The following is a 19,492-nucleotide window of genomic DNA, read 5'->3' as shown; positions in this document are numbered from 1 at the left end:
GAAATTTGTATTATATTTTTTTTGAAATTAAGATATCATTTTGAAAAAAGCCCGTTATGCAATTAAAATTATACGATTATTTTCTAAAATAATATTTTTTGTTTGGGTTTTTGATTATTTAATCATCCATGAACAATACGAGTGTCTACTTTTTTTCGAATAATCGAATATTGTAGCGTTTTTCCTACGTAGAGAAAAAAAATTAAACTTGGTATTCGGAGATTAATGACAACAAGAAGTCAATACGGACGAATTTATTAACTGAATCAACTTTTTATATGTATAAAAAGTTTAAACCTATGGTACATAAAATAATGTAGATTTTGACCCACTGAGTCAACTGTTATGGGAAAGATGCTGAGAGGGTTTGGGGGTCATATCTAGGGGAGGAGACTATCTTTTGGTATTTAGGGAAAAAGAAACTGAAAAGGGTTTGCAAAAGTGGACAAAGAAGGTAACAACAAAACCACATATCAAATCAAACACCTTTTCACCTCTTTCCTTGAGTGTGCTACATAGTTTCTGGGGGAGAGAAGGAAAGAACAAAGAAATAACTTTGATGGGTGTGGAGGGGTATATAATAGAGACCCCACTCTTTTATTTTTATTTTATTTTCCTCTTTTTCTTGTGAGAAAGATGACTACTCACTCACCAAAGTTTTGGTCTCTCTCTCTCTCTCTCTCTCATATTCCAAGGGTATGATGACGATGATGAATGGTATGTTTGTGGTGGTGGGTGTGGGGTTATTCTCCCCTCCCATCACTTTCAACCTTTTTACAACTTGATCGATTGACCCATCTCTTTTGTGTAAACTCCTTTAACAATAAGGACATTTCAAATTATTAGGCACAATATGAAAATTCGACTCAATTCGATTTGTGATGGAGATCAATTTTATTGTATTTTATTTTTTGTCACAATTTGGTTTAAAATTATCTAATTAAAACGTATTTGGGATAAAAAGAGAGAGAGAGAGATTGGACCCAAAACTCAAAATATGATTTTGCTAATGAGGTTAAAATTTTTTGGTTGATATGATTTCGAGTTGAGTTAGATTTTGGCGTCACAATTGAGTCCACTCATTTGTGTAGACCGATTCCCACAGAGGCCAGAAAGAGAAAAAAGGAGTTACAACGAAGTAGAGGGTGACGCTGACTTTGGTTATTGGCCCACTCCAACTGAGTGAGACACAGCATCTCCACCCGCTCTCTCTCTCTCAATGCTCAAACATCATTCCCTCATAATAATACTCCACATTGCACTCTCAATCCCTTCATCATATCATCATAAAATACAAAAAAATTTAGCAATTTCGATTCATTAATTTTCAATTCATTTATTCTTATTATCAACAAACATGTAAAATTTTTAAAAATGAGTTTACTTTTATTTTTACACGCGATTTCATTTTTACATGTAAACTTTAATTATTACATAAATTATTTATCGATAAATTTTATTTAAAAATTATAGCTTATATATGTTTTAAAAAAAATTACATAACCATATAATCATCCGTAAATGTGATAAGTAGATGAATTTTGAAATAAATATAACAAGTGGCTACTAAAAGTAGCAATATAAATCCGAATTCATAATTTTGCTCTAAAAAATCAATTAAACCCGAATTAATTAAAGACCCAAACTTAAAATCAAAACGATTCAATCTAGGAAAGATCGAATCTAAATCGATTCCAACTCATTGTGATCCGAATAGGAAATGATCTACACTTAAAATGATTTGATTCATAAATGATCAAAAATAAAATTTTTTTCTTAAAAACAAACAAATGAATTAATAAAATTTATTAATATATATTAATTAACTTTGATGCACGCACGCGTGAAGACACAAGCATATAACCACAACAATGAAAGATCTTACATATATTACAGAATCTATACTCACCACCCGTTCTTCCAAATGATCTGCTGTGAAGTGGCCCCCACTAAGCTCAACTTAAACAGACAACAGTTGCCTCTGCCCTTTCCCTCCCACTCCCAACATTAATAAATAAATCACCTTTCTCCATTTCCTATATCCTTATATTCTTTTTTCCTTCCAAAAAAACGAAATCTTTAATTAAGAAATAATATAATTTATTTTGAGTTTATCTGTTTTTTTTAATATATTTGTGTGTGATTGTTTTATGATAGCCGGCGATGCCTACGCCGGTTAGTGTAGCGCGGCAATGCTTGACGCCGGAGGCAGCTCACGCGCTAGACGAGGCGGTGAGCGTTGCGCGACGGAGGGGACACGCACAGACGACGTCGCTCCACGCTGTATCGGCTTTACTGTCTCTCTCTTCGTCGGCCCTGCGCGACGCCTGCGCTCGTGCACGTAACGCGGCGTACTCCCCGAGACTGCAATTCAAAGCGCTGGAGCTTTGTTTGAGCGTGTCGCTGGACCGAGTCCCGTCGAGTCAACTCAGCAACGACCCGCCCGTGTCGAACTCGCTCATGGCCGCGATAAAGCGGTCCCAAGCGAACCAGCGGAGGCAGCCCGAAAATTTCCACCTTTACCGCGAAATCTCGCAGCAGAATCCTTCCAATATCTCGTGCGTCAAAGTCGAGCTCCAACACTTGATTTTGTCGATCCTGGATGACCCGGTCGTCAGTCGGGTGTTCGGAGAAGCGGGTTTCCGGAGCTCCGAAATCAAGCTAGCAATCATCCGCCCTCTGCCTAATCTCTTAAGGTACTCTCGACCACGTGGCCCGCCGGTGTTCCTTTTTAATTTAGAAAATTCGGATCCGGGTTGTGAAACCGCCCGGTTTCCTGGTCGACGGGGCTTCAGTTTCCCGTTCCCGGGTTTCGCGTCTTTTTTTGAAGGAGAAGAAAACTGTAGGAGAATAGGAGAAGTTTTGGCGCGAAGGAGGAATCCTCTACTTGTCGGTGTAAGCGCTTACGATGCACTCGCGAGTTTCACGGAAAGTTTGGAGAAAAAAAAAGATGGTTTCTTGGTCAAAGAAATCTCGGGTTTAAACATAATATGCGTCAAAAATTATCTCTTAAAGTGTATGAACGAGGGTTTTAACAAACGGGAAGTGGATTTACAGTTCGAAGAAATGGGTCGGGTCATGAAGCGGGAAATGGGAGGAACCGGAGTGGTGGTGAACTATGGGGATTTGAACATTCTCGTCAGTGACAAGGGTGGAAAAAATGGTGACGACTACGACGACGATGACGACAAGGTTGATGAAGATGGAGTTGGCTATGTGGTTGCACAGCTAACGGGGCTATTACAAGTTTATGGGGGGAAAGTTTGGCTGTTGGGGGCTGCAGCAAGCTACCAGACTTATTTGAAGTTCTTAAGTAGGTTTCCTTCCGTTGAAAAGGATTGGGATTTGCAGATTTTGCCTATTACTTCTCTTAGAAATCCATTGGCTGAGCCTTATCCAAAGTCCAGGTATAAAGCTTGATGAATATTTTATCTATTTGTTTTGTTTTGTTAGGGAATTGAGTAATTAGTAGAGTAGAGTGAGCTACGGCTTGTAGTTTCTTGCTGGGTTCTTTGTTGAAGAAAGATTTTGGAAGTGTTAAGGTTCTTGGCTTCTGTCTTAGTTGAACCAGTGGCAGAATAGAAAAAAAGAAGTTGAATAATAAGGTCTTACTTAGGGATCATAAATGAAGTAGGATCCTTGCTACTTTTTTAATAGGGAATTATGTCGAAAATTCTGAGAGTTAGGAAAAGAGAATGGTAGAATAAAGTACTACATTTTTCGGTTTTCTTGAACTCTTACTTGCTTAACTTTTGTTTATTATTTTTTCAATTTTTAACTATTTTAAGTTAATCTAGGACATTATTTAATGTAAGTCAGAGTGAATTTGCTCGTTCTTGTCCTTCATCTGAGGTGCACTAGTTAGTTGGATCAAGAAAACAGGATGTTTATGGCGTGATGAGCTGAGTTAAGCTCATGACAGGGTTCTAATTTAATTATAATCTTGTTTTCTAATATTTTGTGTGATTTAAAGATTTTGCCTTGGTCATAACTCATAACCTTTTGCCAGAGTTGGGTTATAATCTTCACCATGGTGACTTTCAAAAAAAAAAAAAAAATTTCACCGTGGTGAAAACTAGGATTTAGAGGTGTTGTGATTTGTGATTTACGGTGAGTTTGCAACTACAAACACTGGTACCATGTTGCCCACGTTAACATTTATTAATTAGAAAATAATAATAATAATAATACAATAACAGTTTAAAGTGTTTAATAGATATTAAGTTGTTTGCAGTGGGTAATTATGTGTTTATAATGGGTGGTTATTTGGTTAGTGCATGCTTATTGAATGAAACAACTTATATAGGTCTATAGGTACTTTTATATTTTTAATTTATCTAAGGTGATGAATGGTATATCAGTTAGTTTTTTATGACCTCCACTTATATGTGTTTTCATTCCCCTTTTGTTGTTATGCAGCATTGCTTTTTTCCTCCTTCCCTTTTATTGGGTGCTGTGTTTGAGAGTGCTTACCATGTGTTCTTACTGTCTTTGTATTAGCCCCAACCATTTCTTATAGTTCTATTGCCACAATATTACTACAGCTTGATGGAGTCATTTGTTCCGTTTGGTGGGTTCTTTTCTACACCTTCTGAGTCAAAGGGGTCTTTAAGCAGCTCATATCAACATGTCCCCCGCTGTCGTCAATGCAACGAGAGGTGTGAACAAGAAGTAATTTCAATTTCCAAGGGAGGATTCAATGTTTCAGTGGCAGATCAGTACCAATCTACTTTGCCTTCCTGGTTGCAGATGACCGAGCTTGGAGCAAACAAGGGATTAGATGTAAAGGTGTGTGTCCATTAAACTCATGCTTCAAGGGCTAAGCTGTGCTTCTATTCTTTAGTTTCAAATATTGGCAGTGGGGCCCCAGAGTTTTAATGGAATTTTTGGTTTTAACTTATCATTAATTTAAAGATGGAACATACACCAGGCATAGTGCTAACAAGATTCATCCTACTGCCATCTTAAAAGATGGACATCATGCACATGCACCCACAGCCATTGAAGGTAAGATTCAGGGCCACCCTCACTTATGTGTATGATAAGTAGCCCCAAATTGAAGTTGGGTCCACTAAAAACATTGATTGGTCTAGTGTAGAAATTATCACATATTTTGGATGACCTTTATTTCAAGAACATCCACGGGAAGCATATTTATACTGTTTATTAATATCAGTAGTTCACCAGATCTGTTGCTTTTCTGTTTTTGATGAAGACCTTGTGGCAATATTCATTTGACGGAATAATGAAGGGTTTGCATGTTCTGATCGCTGAATCTAACCACCCCTGCCCTGCCCCCAAATCTCAATCAGTTTTTATTGGATATTTATGAAGTTTATGTGAAAACCAGTTTGTCTCTCTTCAGTGCAGACCAAAGATGATGGACTGTTATTAAACACCAAGGTAGCAGGACTGCAAAAGAAGTGGGACAATTTATGCCAGCGCCTTCATCACACTCATCCAGTCCCTGAGTCAAACACTTACCAGGCAAATCCTCCATTCCCAACTGTTCTAGGCTTTCACATCATCCAAGACAAGAAGGAAAATGCTCATGGTCATAGTGGCAACAATGCAAACACACTGCCCAATGAAAATAATTGCATAAATGTAAATTCATGCTTGCCTGTTAATTTCCAAAAGATGTCAACATCACAATCAGACATTCCTTCCTCTGTGGTTCCCATGACTAAAAATGGAAGTTTCCTGTCCAAACAGCGGGAAAAACCTTCCAAAGAAGGTTATTTCGAGGCAATTGAACCCATATCTCCTTGCAGTTTGTCCACTTCAAGTGTGGGTGATGTTAGTCAAGCATCTCCTACATCTGTGACTTCTGTGACAACAGATTTAGGGTTGGGTATATGCTCAGTTTCTTCATGTAACAAATTGAAGAAACCTACAAATCAAAGCCACACAGGGGTTGCACAGGACTTCTCAGGTTGCCTGCCTGCAAATGTTGATGTTATCAATGCGAGTGTCTCTAGCCATCAAGCTCAGTCGTCATCTTCTTCATCTCCTGAGTTTGGTGGACAGCTTGATCCAAGCAACTTCAAGAAGCTTTTTACAGCTGTCACTGAAAGAGTTGATTGGCAGGATGAAGCTGTGTGTGTTATTTGCCAAACAGTAGCCAACAGCCGGGCAAGAAATGACAGATGTCATGGAGCCAGTCGAAGAGGTGATATATGGTTGAATTTCAGTGGACCTGATAGGTGTGGCAAAAAGAAAATTGCTGTTGCACTTGCTGACATAATATATGGAAGCAGAGAGAATTTTATCTGCATAGATCTAAGTTCCCAAGATGGGGTTCTCCATACACACTTGCTCTTCAATTGCCAGGAAGTGAATTATGATCTAAGATTTCGAGGGAAGACTGTGGTTGATTATGTTGCTGAGGAGTTGAGCAAAAAGCCCCTCTCTGTTGTGTACCTTGAAAATGTAGGTAAGGCTGATATTCAGGTTCAGAGCAGCTTGTCTCAGGCTATCCGAACTGGTAAGTTTTTAGACTCACATGGAAGAGAAGTCAGCACTAACAATGCAATATTTGTGACTACTTCAACATTAGCAAAGGAAAATCAAGTTGTTTGTCATAAAACAGAAACATCTAACTATTCTGAAGATAAAGTATTGAGAGCCAAGGGCTGGCCAGTGCAGATATTGATCAAGCATGACAACAACACAATTGGCCAAGACTTGATGGTACCTGTCGCGGCAAGAAAAAGTGTCTCTAAGCAGGGCTTTTTGAATAAAAGAAAGCTAATTGGCTCCCATGAAACTCCGGAGCAGCATGAGATCATGGAAATGGCCAAACGGCCTAATAGGACATCATCTTGGAATCTAGATTTGAACATCCCCGCTGAAGAAAGTGAAGTGCAGGAGCCTGATGATGGAACTGTTGACAATGACTCTGTTGCTGAGAACCCCACACCTTGGTTGCAAGATTTCTTTGGTCAGCCTGTCAAGAATGTGGTTTTCAAGCCATTTGATTTTGATGCACTTGCAGAGAGATTACTGAATGATATAAACCAGAGTTTCCGCAAGTTCATTGGCTCAGACTGCTTGTTAGATATTGACTCAAAAGTTATGGAACAACTACTAGCAGCTTCATATTTATCTGATGAGACTATGGTGGTGACCGATTGGGTGGGACAAGTTCTTAGCAGGGAATTTGCACAAGTTGAGGAAAGGTACAACCTTAACACTCACTCTGTTGTGAAACTCGTTGCCCGCGAGGATCTTCCTTCCGAGGACAAAACACTAGGAGTTTGCCTTCCCTCCAAAATTATTCTGAACTAATGTCTTTTCAAAAGCCTAATCCGGTAGCTAGGTGTATAAGCATTTAGTGTCTAGCGAATTATGTCTAGCTTGTTAGTCCCATAAATTTTTTGGGCCTTCTTCTCTTGTTCTAGGTTGCTAGGTTGTGTATTGCACCATGTGTAATCTGTAGTAAAGTGCTAGTGTGGTATATCCTCACCATGAAAAAAAACACACTTGTTAGTTGCTCAAATTTTTTCCTTGGTTTGATTTGCTTATGGCTGTAAATGCTTTACAACTTTTTGCCAAGGTCTCTGTTATCCCAATGGGTAGTGTTCAGCAATGGAAGCAGTCAGCAACTAGATTGTGCTGTTTATTTCGTCTTAATCTCCTGGAAATGAAATAATTTACGACAGATTCAAGTGTTCAGCGTTGTTGATTCTGTCATGTCATGTCCCCCCTCACATCTTTCTTTGTTCATGTCTGTCAAAGATGATAAGCTTCTTCTTTGTCTGCCATTAGTTGTGTCTTCCAGCCAATTGCCACCCAAACTGTAAACAGGTGATATACCCAACTGCAATCTGCCCCAAAAGTTGGAAGAATAAAAATAGGAAAAACAAGGAGAAAAAAAAAAGAAGAAAAAATGGGAAATCCAAATCCAGAGGAATTGTTCATGTGGCTTGGGTTTGCCATTATCAATGAACATAAGCATAGTTACCAAAGATGTAGGATTTATATACTTTTTGGTTTTATTCCAGATTTGGAGAAAAAGAAGGGATTTGCTGAAACTATTTCGATTAAAAGAAAGAGGAGAGAAATCGAAATTTCTTTTTTATGATTCTGATGAGAGATTGCTGATTTGACATTTGTTATCTGATAATTTCATCATAATCGAATATATCAATTTGTCACGTAAGCAAAAAAATGATAATTGTCATTAGAATTAAGGATAGTTATATTTTTTGATTATGGATTTTAAAAATTTATTAGAAATAAAAGTATAAAAATTTATAAAATTGGTAATAAAACGTTAGAGATTTTTTTGGATAATGGTGTATAGGTTAAAGATTTTTTTTAATGTAATAAACTAACCGTAGTGTGAAAACTCAGGAATGGCCCAAAATTATTGTCTTCATGTCCAAACAGACCCTGTCATTTTTGTTTGGGCCATAAAAACCAGACAGGATCTCGTTGTCTTCGGTTAGGCCCGGTTTAAGTGCCATGAAAATCTGCTAACTCCACTCTTCGGATTTCTGTTTCCCTGACAACCAAACTGACACATCTTCTTTCCCTTCTTCATTTTCTCTTCCGTGTTTTGTCTGTTTCCGTACACCCTGAGCTTCATAAACTCTTTGTTTTGTATTCGGAAACCATCGATTTCTCCAAAAAAGAAAAAAAACCTCTCTGTAAATATCAAAACCGATCCATTTCCGAAGCAAAAACACTCTCTTTGCATTTACAATTATACATATTTATTTGGAAAAAAAAAAGGAAAGAAATGGCTTCCTCTAGTCCTCGCACTGTCGAAGAGATCTTCAAAGACTATAGCGCGCGACGCTCCGCTCTCGTTCGGGCACTCACTTACGGTAATTTTCTCTTTATGTAAACCCTAGTTTCCATTCTTTCAATTCGTTGTTGTATTCGGATTGTTTATGTTTTGTTGTGGTTTGGATCAGATGTAGATGATTTCTACTCGCAATGCGATCCAGGTCAGTTGCGGGTTCTTTTTTTTTTCTTGTTATTTCTATTTGTGTTTGTTTGCTGAGAAAGTTGACGGGAAAATGGAGATATAGATGGAAATTCTGTTTGCGTGTGATGCATTTAATTTGGAGTGAGCTAAAGTAGTCTCGTCATGATTGAATCGATCCGGGTTGATTTTGAAAATTGGAGCTGAGTTTCTGTTTTGGCTTAGATTCTTTTCTTGCTTTGCATGCAATTTTCCTTAATCGTTTCAAAGGTTTCTGCTTTCTTATTGGCCATTGGATTTGTGATCTTTAATTTGACTTTTTTTTTTAAGGAAAATGCAAATGAGTTGCATTTTAGGAGTGTAAAAAAGGAGGTTGTTTGTGTAGTTGCTTGAGGAAGTTTATGGAAATGAGAGAGGAAAATGTTATTTGAGTGTTGTATTTACTTTGTTATAGGCCTTTGAATTGTCGTTTTTGTGTCAGCTGTTCAATTTAGATTGGAATTTATTGTTGTATTTGATGTAACTTATGTTTGGATTCTGAGAAGAGAGGGAAATTTTATTCATATGTAACACAATTTTCTTTTCTTTACATTTTTTCCTTCATTTTCTCAGATTCCAAATTGAGGATTATGTGCAAGTTCTGCCTTTTATAGGCTGTAGTTGATTTCAGCTTTTATTTTTTATTAAGTATTTGATTTTGTTGTTGCTCAGATAAGGAGAATTTGTGTTTGTATGGACACCCAAATGAGTCATGGGAGGTAGCTTTACCAGCAGAGGAAGTTCCACCAGAGCTCCCTGAGCCTGCCTTGGGTATAAATTTTGCAAGAGATGGGATGAATCGTAAAGACTGGCTTTCACTGGTTGCTGTGCATAGTGATTGTTGGTTGCTCTCCATAGCTTTCTACTTTGGAGCTCGACTTAATCGCAATGAGAGGTACATTGTTCTAGCATCTATCTTTTCTCAACTTGAATTGCAAATTGTTTTTTATGTTATTTTTTGCATTGATATTGCGCTTGTGAACTGTGCTCCTGTTCTCTTGCACTGAAGAATTATTTATCTTATTCATAGTGGTATATGAATGTCAATGTCTTGACATAAAAGAATTATGAAAAGGAAACTGGTGTGGGCTTGAAATTTGAAAAATTAACTACTAGTATACTGATGTTGATGTTGAACACTTGTTATGTATTGGCCACTCTTAGAAGTAATGTTCCCTTAGTAGGTGGAATTTATTCTATCAAGGTCATTACTTTTGATTATTTTGTTACGTTGCTTATAATGATTTTGTCTTTAACTAGGAAAATGAATGTGGGGCTACAATGATGAAGCATGTGAACTGGAATATTAGAATTTATCGGCTTCTTTTTTATTGGATATAAATCCATGAATTTGTGGTTTCTGTGTGCTTTCTTATGCCCTATTACCTGCCTGTATGGACTTCATATTTTAGTTTTTAAATTGGTAGATCTGTTGATTCTCTATTGTTCCCTTGATATTTTGAATTTGTAAAATCCTATACTGTATAACTGTATGAAGACATGAATATTGTTTTTAGGTGGTTTATGTTCAACGAAATTTAGATTGTTGATATTCAGGGTTTTTTAATGTTCTGTTAGGATTGAGGGAGAGTGCAATACTGATTTGTACTTGAGGTGAGAGCGAAACAGTCCAGAACAAATTTCAGTTGGGTGGGGAGTGACTGGATGATCTCATGCTTGGAATTGAGAGGTTTATGACCTTTTACAGTAACCTATGCATTTCCAAATTCCACCACCAAAGTAATGCTAAATTTCTTACTCCTACCTTTTAGGAGTTCTCTTTACTTCAATCTGGAGTCATCCACTCCTCTGTTAATGGATTATGAGGTGTGAATCTGGAGACTACTACCTTTTATCCTCAAACTCAAGGATCCTTTAGGCAAAGACCAGTGTCTCCTTTGTAGATCTGATACTTGTATCATTTTTTGGGAGGCTACTTTGAGCATCCTTTCCTAATTAAGCTCTGAATGCTTCCCTATTTCAATAATTGCCACGTGCTATAAGTAGTAATTTAATGGAATTAAGAAGCTTAGCACTTAAATGCTTGATGTTACTTAACATTCACTGTGCCATTTTTGTAGTTTGTGGCAGGATAGGAGTTCTAAGATTTTAATTGGCTCAAGATTCCTATACTAAGTATGTCTTGGTGCCTTTTTTTCTTGGTTCTTCTCTTTGCTAATTTTGGCTTATTGAGTTCAAGATTGTAGGCATTGCTTGGCTACCAAATTTAATACTTCTCCCAATGATAAAAGAAAAAGGCAAGAGAGATTATTTTCTTAACTATAACTTGAAATTCATAATGAGCCTCTTCTAACATCCCTGCCCCTCCTTCCTCTTTCGTTTTCTCCATTCTATTTGTGGCCAAGGCAACAGCAGAATGGAATTCACAAGTTAACAAACTAAAAGCTAACTCCAAATGGCCTATTAAATTGACCCCAAAGTTTTTTCCTAATGCTGGATCAACCCCCCCAGCCCCTCTTCCCGCACAGTTTCATAAATATGACAATAGGCCTAGCAGCATAGCATATTGATCGAAGAGACATGTAGCAAGTCTTTCAATCAGAGCTGTTCTATTGTATATTGCAGTAAATGATATATATGCTATTGTAGATAAAGGCCAGGTTCAACCAGTACTTTGCGTCTTTAATGGTACATACTTGAGAATCCCGTTTTCACCCTTTGGGATAAATTGGTAATCCTGCGTTCTAGTTGTGCTGGACAACCTTGACATGCGCAATATTTTAACAAGCATGAATAATTTTACCTGGAGGATTGCTTTCTTGTGCATGTGCGCATTTTTGTTGTAGAATACAAGCTGATGCGCCTTTTCCAATGTTAATTTATTTTCACTTTTTCCTTTTGGAAAAGTGGTCATATAGGTAAGATCTCAAGGGACCCAGCACCAGCTACCGCACTGTTACTTACTATGATGTCAAACTTCTGCATTATCTCACTGTTTCTCTCTCTCTTTCTTATTCTTCTCTTGTTTTCCTGAATTTTTTTTGTGATGGGACTATAAATCATGAGTTTTGTGCCTTTCACTCAACAGGAAGCGCTTATTTAGCATGATAAATGATCTTCCCACTGTCTTTGAAGTTGTAACTGGAAGGAAGCCTGTGAAAGACAAGACTACGGTGGAGAGTGCCAGCAAATCACGAAACAGCACGAAGGTGAATTTACTAGCCCTCCATCCATGAGAATGACAAAAGCAATTCAAACTGTTAAAATTTGAACCTTGTATCATCATTGTGCTTTCACTCTCTTGGTTTTGTATTTATAATCTTTCTTTTGCCTTTCAGAGGGCAATTGATGGACAGCCAAGGAGCAATCCTAAGTTAGCTGATGAAAGTTACGAGGATGATGAAGAAGAGCAGGGTGATACCTTTTGTGGGAGCTGTGGGGGAGGTTACAATTCTGATGAGTTTTGGATTGGTTGTGACATGTGTGAACGGTGGTACCATGGAAAGTGTGTGAAAATTACCCCAGCCAAAGCAGAAACGATTAAGTTTTACAAATGTCCTTCATGCCAAAAAAAGGCAAGGCAGTAGCAGCCAACGGAGAGACTAACCTGATCGGTTTTGTTCACTGATGTTGTTGTAAAGCAGCTATAGTGAATGCATAATTCTGTTGGTACTGCAAATATCCTTCCTTAAATTGCAAGCCAATTACTTTGGTTCTTTTAGGTACATGAAAATGACATGTAGTGGCATACCAATGGACGATTGCATAGGCTGTGTAGATTAATACTTTTTTAACTTACTCTCATGTTCGGCAGCGGTGAATGCGGTCTTCCAAGTTTTCAAATTTCGGAATCGAGAGGATACTTAGTCGCTCTCTTTAGTCCTAACGGCTGATCAGGTACCTCGATGGATTCAGTTTTTTATGGTCGAGAAACATCTATCCTGTTCAGTTAATACCTTTTCTGTATCACTTATCGAAAATTTGCAAGGGACATTGAGTATTTCCCTTAAGATCATGTGATTTATGTTCTTCTGTCATGGTATCGAATTCACAGGTTGTTCTTCTCTTATTTTTCGACTGCCCGCGTTATTTGAAGGTTGAAACCAAATTCCTTGGATGAAGAATACCATCATCCACTATATGGTGGATTCTTGTTTTACTTTACTAGTATCTGTCTTCAAGTCCTTTAACATCATTTTCAAATGCCTCAGATGGGAGAGCTGCCAAAGCAATAGTAGTAGTTGTTTTGGCGTTTGTTAAAATATGCCCATAGAATCACCTGATGTCAGCAATGATGCAATAATTTGTTATTATATTTACAACCCAAAATTTTTTGCAGAAAAAAACAAATATTTCTGATCTGCCGACCATGCACTGTAGCAAGTGGAGGCTTTAAGCTAAGGAGCATATCCATGGTCGGTTTCCCTAGTGGTCCTATTGCAGCAAACAAAAGATGTGCTGAGTAAGAACCCACAAGTTCTTAGCCAAACATAAAAGTACATCCAAACATTTTTCCGTAAAATTCACGTGACGGGCAGACACCAGATATCACATTCGAATATTTAATTCAATAATAAAATAAGTGTACGAATCTTTATATTTAAAAAGAGTCGAAATTGGAATTATTTTTATATTTTGTTTTCAAATAAAAAAACGGCTGTACTCATCTAGTATTATTATCTTTGCTTATAATAAACCGAAAATAAAAAATTTTATGTTCACATTTTGATATGAGAAATATGGTTTTATAAAAAGAGGCCACTAATCTCAAAATAAATTATTTAAATAAAACGCTAAAAAGTCTAAAAATAATAATTCAAGTAATCCAAACAAGAAATATCGAGGTTTATTTTTAAAATTTATATTATTTATACGTAATATTATAATTTCTATTATTTACTTGAGATTTAAACATTTGAAATAAAGAATATTAGTTGTGTAAATGCTGAGTGAATATTTTTTATTTTAAAAATAAATAAATAAAATAAAAGAAGAGAACGAGCTGAATTGGTTTATGCACGTGCGTGTTGACTAGGATCGGTTTGTGCTGTCTGACATAAAACTTGTTTCCAAACAGAGGGTATTTGGCCCACCTAGAGCCTAAAGGCTAAGACACCTTCATTATTATGACAACGAATGCTTTCCTCCTCCCACTGGCCACTGCCTTCGTCTTTCTTGCTTATTATGTTCTTCAATTTCAGCCATAAACTCAGTGTTCCATGGTCAATTTTCTTTACCCCAAAAAGTCATGGAATTGAGATCCTTATTTTACTAAAATCTTGATTTATTTTCATTATTCTTCACAAACAAATTTACAAACTAAATGAAAACTCAATCTATGAGTTTATATATTAAATGAAAACTTAATTTACAGAGTTATCTTTTTCATCTGTTTTAATTACGAAATTGATTTCATTTCAATTTTAACTGTCAATATTTATGCGTACAAAAATTTCGGATTCGAATTCAAATTTTAAGATGTAAAAATCAAAATTATTATGTTTATAATATAACTCAATTTAAAAATTACTTCTGAAATCGAATTATTTTAATTTTTAAATCAAATTAAGTTATAGAATGTTGGATTGTGAGGCAAATCTTTTTCTTGTCTACATGAGTCCCTGTCTGAAAACTGAAACCCCCCAAACATTATTAACATCCAGTCTCAAAGCCTTGGAAGTTTTATATATATGTATATATATACACAGTTATGATTTTCAATTGACATGGACATGGACATCGGCAAATGGAAGCAATCATGCTACCTTCCTTGTCTGTTTTCCATTTGATCATAAATTCAGAAAATTCAGACATCGAAACAACAGTTCCCAACCCTTGATTCAAAGCTGGTGGTCTGGTTTTTGAAGCAAAGATTGACGTGTCTTTTTCGCTCTGCTTACTGCATTGACAAGTCCAATATATGTCACCAACTCTTCATGTCCACCAAATGTTGCCTTCATCAAATCAATTATTAATTAAGCAACCATTCAAACCACCTAAGCTATATCCAACTGATGCAAACCGCAAACTATTTTTCAATCCCAAAAAACAAATTATTAAAGAATTCAAACTTACGAACGAACTCCTTTGGACTATAGGGAATATTATACCTCTTTTTTTTATTAATAAGCATGTGATTTTTTTGTAGAATTAAATTAATATGACTCTAAGGGGAAAAACCTTATTTTATAGTTGATATTGTTGACTTCTAATCAATAGTTGTTAAATTGATTAATAGAAAATTAACATCTAATCCATCATGATTTGGAATAAAACAAAGATGACTAGTTTGTTTAATTAATGTACTATAATTTTTTTTTATAATTTTAGTGGGAGATAAAATTATACCTTATGATAACAATAGGAAACGAGTGAAAACTGGCTTTAAAACCTTGATTACATTTGAACAAAAGGCAAAACCTTTTTAGAGTCCAAGGTTACTAAACAACTATGACCCACGGTGTGGTTATAATCATATAATGCACTTAATATTATATTGTAATAATTTTTTTAAAACAATTTGTCATATTTTTAACTAAATAAATGTTGGGTTTCTTTTTTTTTTTTTTTTAAGATGACGAGACAAGTAAATGGTAGCTAGCAAGTAGCTCTCCATTGAAAAAGAAAAATCTGATTTCCCTTTTTCGTTGAGGCAAAATCGTGCTTATCTGAAATATTTCACATATATAATTCATACTTAATTTAATGATTATTATCATTCAAATGAAAAGTTGAAAAACTTAAATCAACACTTCCGTTTTTATCTAGACTTGTTAATATCGTTATATTTAAAACATGAAAATCATGTGTTTTTAAATTATTTTAAGCATATTATCAATCAAGACATTATAATGAAAAAGATTTTTGTACTATAATATCAAATAAGAATATAGGACGAATTTTGTTGTATCTTCAACAAAAAGTTTTACCTATTTGATTGCAAAAGTCTTACACATTCATTTTTTGGTATTAATCAAAATTAAATATATATATTAAAATGATAATCATTTTTTATATAACAAATATTCGTAATAGTCGAAGATATTGTATGATTTATTTATAATATACAGTGTTACGTTGATTTCAATGAAAAGGAAAGAAATCAATAAATGAGAATTCTAGGCCTTTAATTATTTTATGGGTTTAACTATCAATTGAAAACGTGCAATACTGTTAAGGAATGTGACAATTTCTTTTTCCTTAATCAACGGGGAAAGTAATTCCAAATTCCCAATCAATTTCAGGGCCGTGGAAAAAGTTTTCCCCACACCCCCATCGAATAAGCAGTGCCATAAAAGAAAATCATTCTAATTTTCCTTTTCCTATTCTTTCTTTTCCAATTTTTTTTTTTTGGTTTTTCTTTTCCTCCTTGTATTACAAGATTTACAGCTTAAGAAGAAAGTGTTTTCCATGAGATTTTAATTACAGTGAATGAAAATATTCGTCTCAATCATCTTGGAGACTTTAGAGATTCCACTTGGGATTTGCCTTTGGGACCCCTTAATCTGATGAAAAGTCTGTATTCATCAAATGTCATGGGGGAATACAGTGCAGGTTTGTCTGCTGAAACCAGCTCTTCCACTGGTTTGATGGGTATGTCACTCTTTGGATTGTAAAAGAAGGCCAATGATACCCTTTCCATGGCTGAATTCACTATCACTCTATGCTCAACACTCTTGTAATTTGCATTGCTTAGAACCTGAATCAAATACAAAACCAAAACCAATCAACAATTTATCAAGCAAATTCATTGTTAAACAAAAGCAAAGTCGACCAAAATTTTCATATTTTCATGTTTCGTGATGTTAAAGTAACATTGTGAAGTCGTTTTTGAATACCATTATGTTCAGAATCATATAATCAATGAATTTTATTTACACAATAAATTAAAATCGATATTTTAAGATTTTTCAACTTTTTATCATGTGATATATATACATGAGTATAAAAGTAAAAATCACCCTATGATGAAGGTCAGAAAAGATTTTTTAGTGTTGATATATAAAAAAGGGTAGGTAGGTGAAAAAAACAAAGGTGCCAATGTATATCAATGTGGCTTAGTTTATTACTAATGACAAAAGCTTGATCATCCAGATAGAGCAAAGGGTGGAAAACTCCTGTTGGGTGCCAAGACCAGTGTCATTGTCAATCTAAGCTTAGTTTTTCCATTTTGAATTGTCCATAACATTATACGTTGCTTAAACAATTGGGTGTTGTGGAAAAGTTACAAGAGGAAAATGGCAAAAGAAACAATAGTAAGATCTAATAGTTCTCTAACACGTGGACATAGGGAGATCAAACATCTTTCCAACACTGAATTGAAACAGCATTATGTGATGATTCAAAGTGTTGCCATCCCAAATACCCTTATCTTCATAACCTTAAAATCATCATGTTTATCCACTTTGACTGTCTTTAATAAGAGAAAAAAATCAAAGGAAATCTGAAAAGAAATTTTGGGGTTTCATGAGGAAGGACTAATAACATGCTTCTTGATATGGTTTTTGACCAAAGTTGAATGGCGTATGTGCGTCGTTCATTGGTCCATCAAAACATGACCCCTCCACGTGCCAATGGTTTCATCATGAATAATCCACATAGAGAGAGAGACAGAGAGAAAAGTGTCACCTGAATTTGATCGCCGATGTTGACTATGAAGGCATGCTTGGCAGGCTTGACGGTGATCCACTTGCCATCTTTCCGGACCTGAAGGCCGGGGACTTCATGGTCGGGTAACAGAACGGTCAAGCCACCAGGGTCCGAGTGGGATGATAAACCAAGGGCCAGATCAGGCTGTGGACACTTTGGATAAAAGTTCACCCTTAGGCATGCCCCAAAATTTTCCCCACCAAATGCATTCTGTAGACAGTCCTCTCTGAACCCAAGGTTCATCGACAGAACCTTCATTATTCTCCCACATAACTTCGCCACTTCCTTCCCATACTCATCAATTACTTCTCTACATTATTATTCAATCTAATTAGGCTAGAGTAGAGTCCAAATTTATGGTTGATGGAATAAGAATATATAAATAAATAGTAATAATTGTGAGAAAGCCGGCAAATTAAGATATGGGACATCGTAGACAGTTGACTAAAGAAGTGACAAATCAACATGCTGACATGCATGACAAATTAGCATAGTACAGCCGTTGAATAAGCCAAATCGAAAACTCGTATACCATCCAAAATCTAACCAGATGCTACAGTGAAGAAAACAGTCAAAAAGAATCCAAGAGAACTTTCATTGTAATTTTACCTGCAGGAATCAGGAGAGGCAGGCCATTTGTTATAGTCCTTGAGAGTTAATGGAAGATAGTGAAGATAGTAGTAATCACTCCAATCAAGAATGGCTCCTTTCTCGATTCCTAACCTGCTACCATAACCTTCGTAAGTCTTTGGGGAGTTGGCATAAGCTTGCTTAATCTCCATAGGCAAATGGAAAAAGCTACGCCAGGTTTCTCTTGCTTGGTCCATTAACAAAGGGCTAACCCCATGGTTCACGACCTGGAAGAATCCCCACTCTCGACAGGCCGAAGAAATTTGGTCCAGTGTGGTGGCAGGGAGGTTGCAGGCTTCGTCCCCTGATAAGCCTGTGAGGTCAATTATCGGAATATTAGCATCACTGTCTTCAGGGTCTATGAAGGAAGGCCTATCGGGGGCTGGCTTGATGTATCTTTCTGGAATGATTGGTAGGCCACTTTCGGATAAAGATTGGACTCGGATTATTGGTTCAGGCCAGTCTTGTACACTGTTCATGATGAGGGAAAAGGGAAAAAAAACTTGGAAGTCTGTCTAGTAGGTGTAGCTTCTCCCAGGTTGATCCTGTATGATTAAAAAGAGGGAAGGAGAGAAACCAAAAGCAAAAGTACGATGAAACAAAGCAAAGTCTCTAAAGACTTTCAAAACAATGAATTGGGAGAGAGAGAGGGAGACAGAGAGATGAGCTTGAGATGGGGGAATTGAGGGACTGGTAGTTAAAAGGGGGTATGGGGAGATGAGTCAGGAAAGTGGAAGAGAAATGAAATTGACATGAAGACAGAACGTGAAAGAAATGGGGTTTTATCTTTCCTTTTCTTTTCTGCTATTTTTCTTTCTTTTTTTTTATAAAGGATGATGACTTTGATAAGTGAAGGAGAACATGGCCTTTTCCTACTTCAAATCATAGAGTTTTAGAGTCATTAATGGCCTTTTTCCATTGTTAAGTGTTGTAAGTTTGAGGGTTTAATGAAATCCATAGGTGGGATTTTCTTCGTCCATGTGCTTCATTGTCTTTCTCTTCTAGGCCTATTCTTGTTGAAATTGACAGGCAAATATAGAAGAGAACACACAATTTCCATCTCCAAATATCAATTTTCTTTTCAATACACTGATTATACAAACTCTCAAGGGCCATGACCCCATGAGAACGACTGTGCTCCCATTTCGGCGCCGTGATCAACTTGAATCTGCCCCCACATGCACATTTGTTTTTCCCTTTTCATCACATCTCTATCTAAATTATTCACCAAAAATGTGGCCAAAGACCCTAGTAATAGCTGATTAATCACACCATTAA

At 36.3% G+C, this 19,492-nt stretch overlaps 3 protein-coding genes across 3 annotated transcripts; 2 read left to right on the top strand and 1 right to left on the bottom strand.

The window, feature by feature from the left end:
• Window positions 1–1,997: 1,997 nt before the first annotated feature.
• LOC110425582 (protein SMAX1-LIKE 8-like) lies at window positions 1,998–7,635 on the top strand. The gene is made up of 3 exons (XM_021440493.1): window positions 1,998–3,407; window positions 4,545–4,788; window positions 5,371–7,635. Exons 1-3 carry the CDS (start codon window positions 2,164–2,166, stop codon window positions 7,288–7,290), a joined length of 3,408 nt encoding a protein of 1,135 aa, XP_021296168.1. The 5' UTR covers window positions 1,998–2,163; the 3' UTR covers window positions 7,291–7,635.
• An 816-nt stretch (window positions 7,636–8,451) lies between these two features.
• Window positions 8,452–13,004, top strand: LOC110425583 (PHD finger protein ALFIN-LIKE 2-like). Its single transcript, XM_021440494.2, has 5 exons — window positions 8,452–8,834; window positions 8,925–8,957; window positions 9,647–9,869; window positions 12,024–12,144; window positions 12,274–13,004. The coding sequence occupies exons 1-5, from the start codon at window positions 8,747–8,749 to the stop codon at window positions 12,520–12,522; spliced, it is 714 nt and encodes a 237-aa protein (XP_021296169.1). The 5' UTR covers window positions 8,452–8,746; the 3' UTR covers window positions 12,523–13,004.
• Window positions 13,005–16,108: 3,104 nt separating this feature from the next.
• On the bottom strand, window positions 16,109–19,037 carry LOC110425129 (jasmonate-induced oxygenase 2-like). The gene is made up of 3 exons (XM_021439936.2): window positions 18,194–19,037; window positions 17,564–17,894; window positions 16,109–16,634 (listed from the first exon to the last, which is right to left on the bottom strand). The coding sequence occupies exons 1-3, from the start codon at window positions 18,691–18,693 to the stop codon at window positions 16,386–16,388; spliced, it is 1,080 nt and encodes a 359-aa protein (XP_021295611.1). The 5' UTR covers window positions 18,694–19,037; the 3' UTR covers window positions 16,109–16,385.
• Window positions 19,038–19,492: the final 455 nt, after the last annotated feature.

This window comes from Theobroma umbraticum, unplaced genomic scaffold, assembly GCF_002168275.2.
Source record: "Theobroma umbraticum cultivar Fairchild unplaced genomic scaffold, ASM216827v3 scaffold_81.0, whole genome shotgun sequence".
NCBI classification, from domain to species: Eukaryota; Viridiplantae; Streptophyta; class Magnoliopsida; order Malvales; family Malvaceae; genus Theobroma; species Theobroma umbraticum.
This window is presented reverse-complemented; position numbering and strand designations above follow the sequence as displayed.

Coding starts and splice junctions, on each gene's coding strand:
- LOC110425583 (XM_021440494.2), top strand. CDS start 8,747: ATGGCTTCCTCTAGTCCTCGCACTGTCGAAGAGATCTTCAAAGACTAT. Junction 9,870..12,023: donor CGACTTAATCGCAATGAGAG/GTACATTGTTCT, acceptor TTCACTCAACAG/GAAGCGCTTATTTAGCATGA. Junction 12,145..12,273: donor AATCACGAAACAGCACGAAG/GTGAATTTACTA, acceptor TTTGCCTTTCAG/AGGGCAATTGATGGACAGCC.
- LOC110425582 (XM_021440493.1), top strand. CDS start 2,164: ATGCCTACGCCGGTTAGTGTAGCGCGGCAATGCTTGACGCCGGAGGCA. Junction 3,408..4,544: donor GAGCCTTATCCAAAGTCCAG/GTATAAAGCTTG, acceptor ATATTACTACAG/CTTGATGGAGTCATTTGTTC. Junction 4,789..5,370: donor ACAAGGGATTAGATGTAAAG/GTGTGTGTCCAT, acceptor TCTTCAGTGCAG/ACCAAAGATGATGGACTGTT.
- LOC110425129 (XM_021439936.2), bottom strand. CDS start 18,693: ATGAACAGTGTACAAGACTGGCCTGAACCAATAATCCGAGTCCAATCT. Junction 17,895..18,193: donor GCCTCTCCTGATTCCTGCAG/GTAAAATTACAA, acceptor ATAATAATGTAG/AGAAGTAATTGATGAGTATG. Junction 16,635..17,563: donor ACATCGGCGATCAAATTCAG/GTGACACTTTTC, acceptor TATTTGATTCAG/GTTCTAAGCAATGCAAATTA.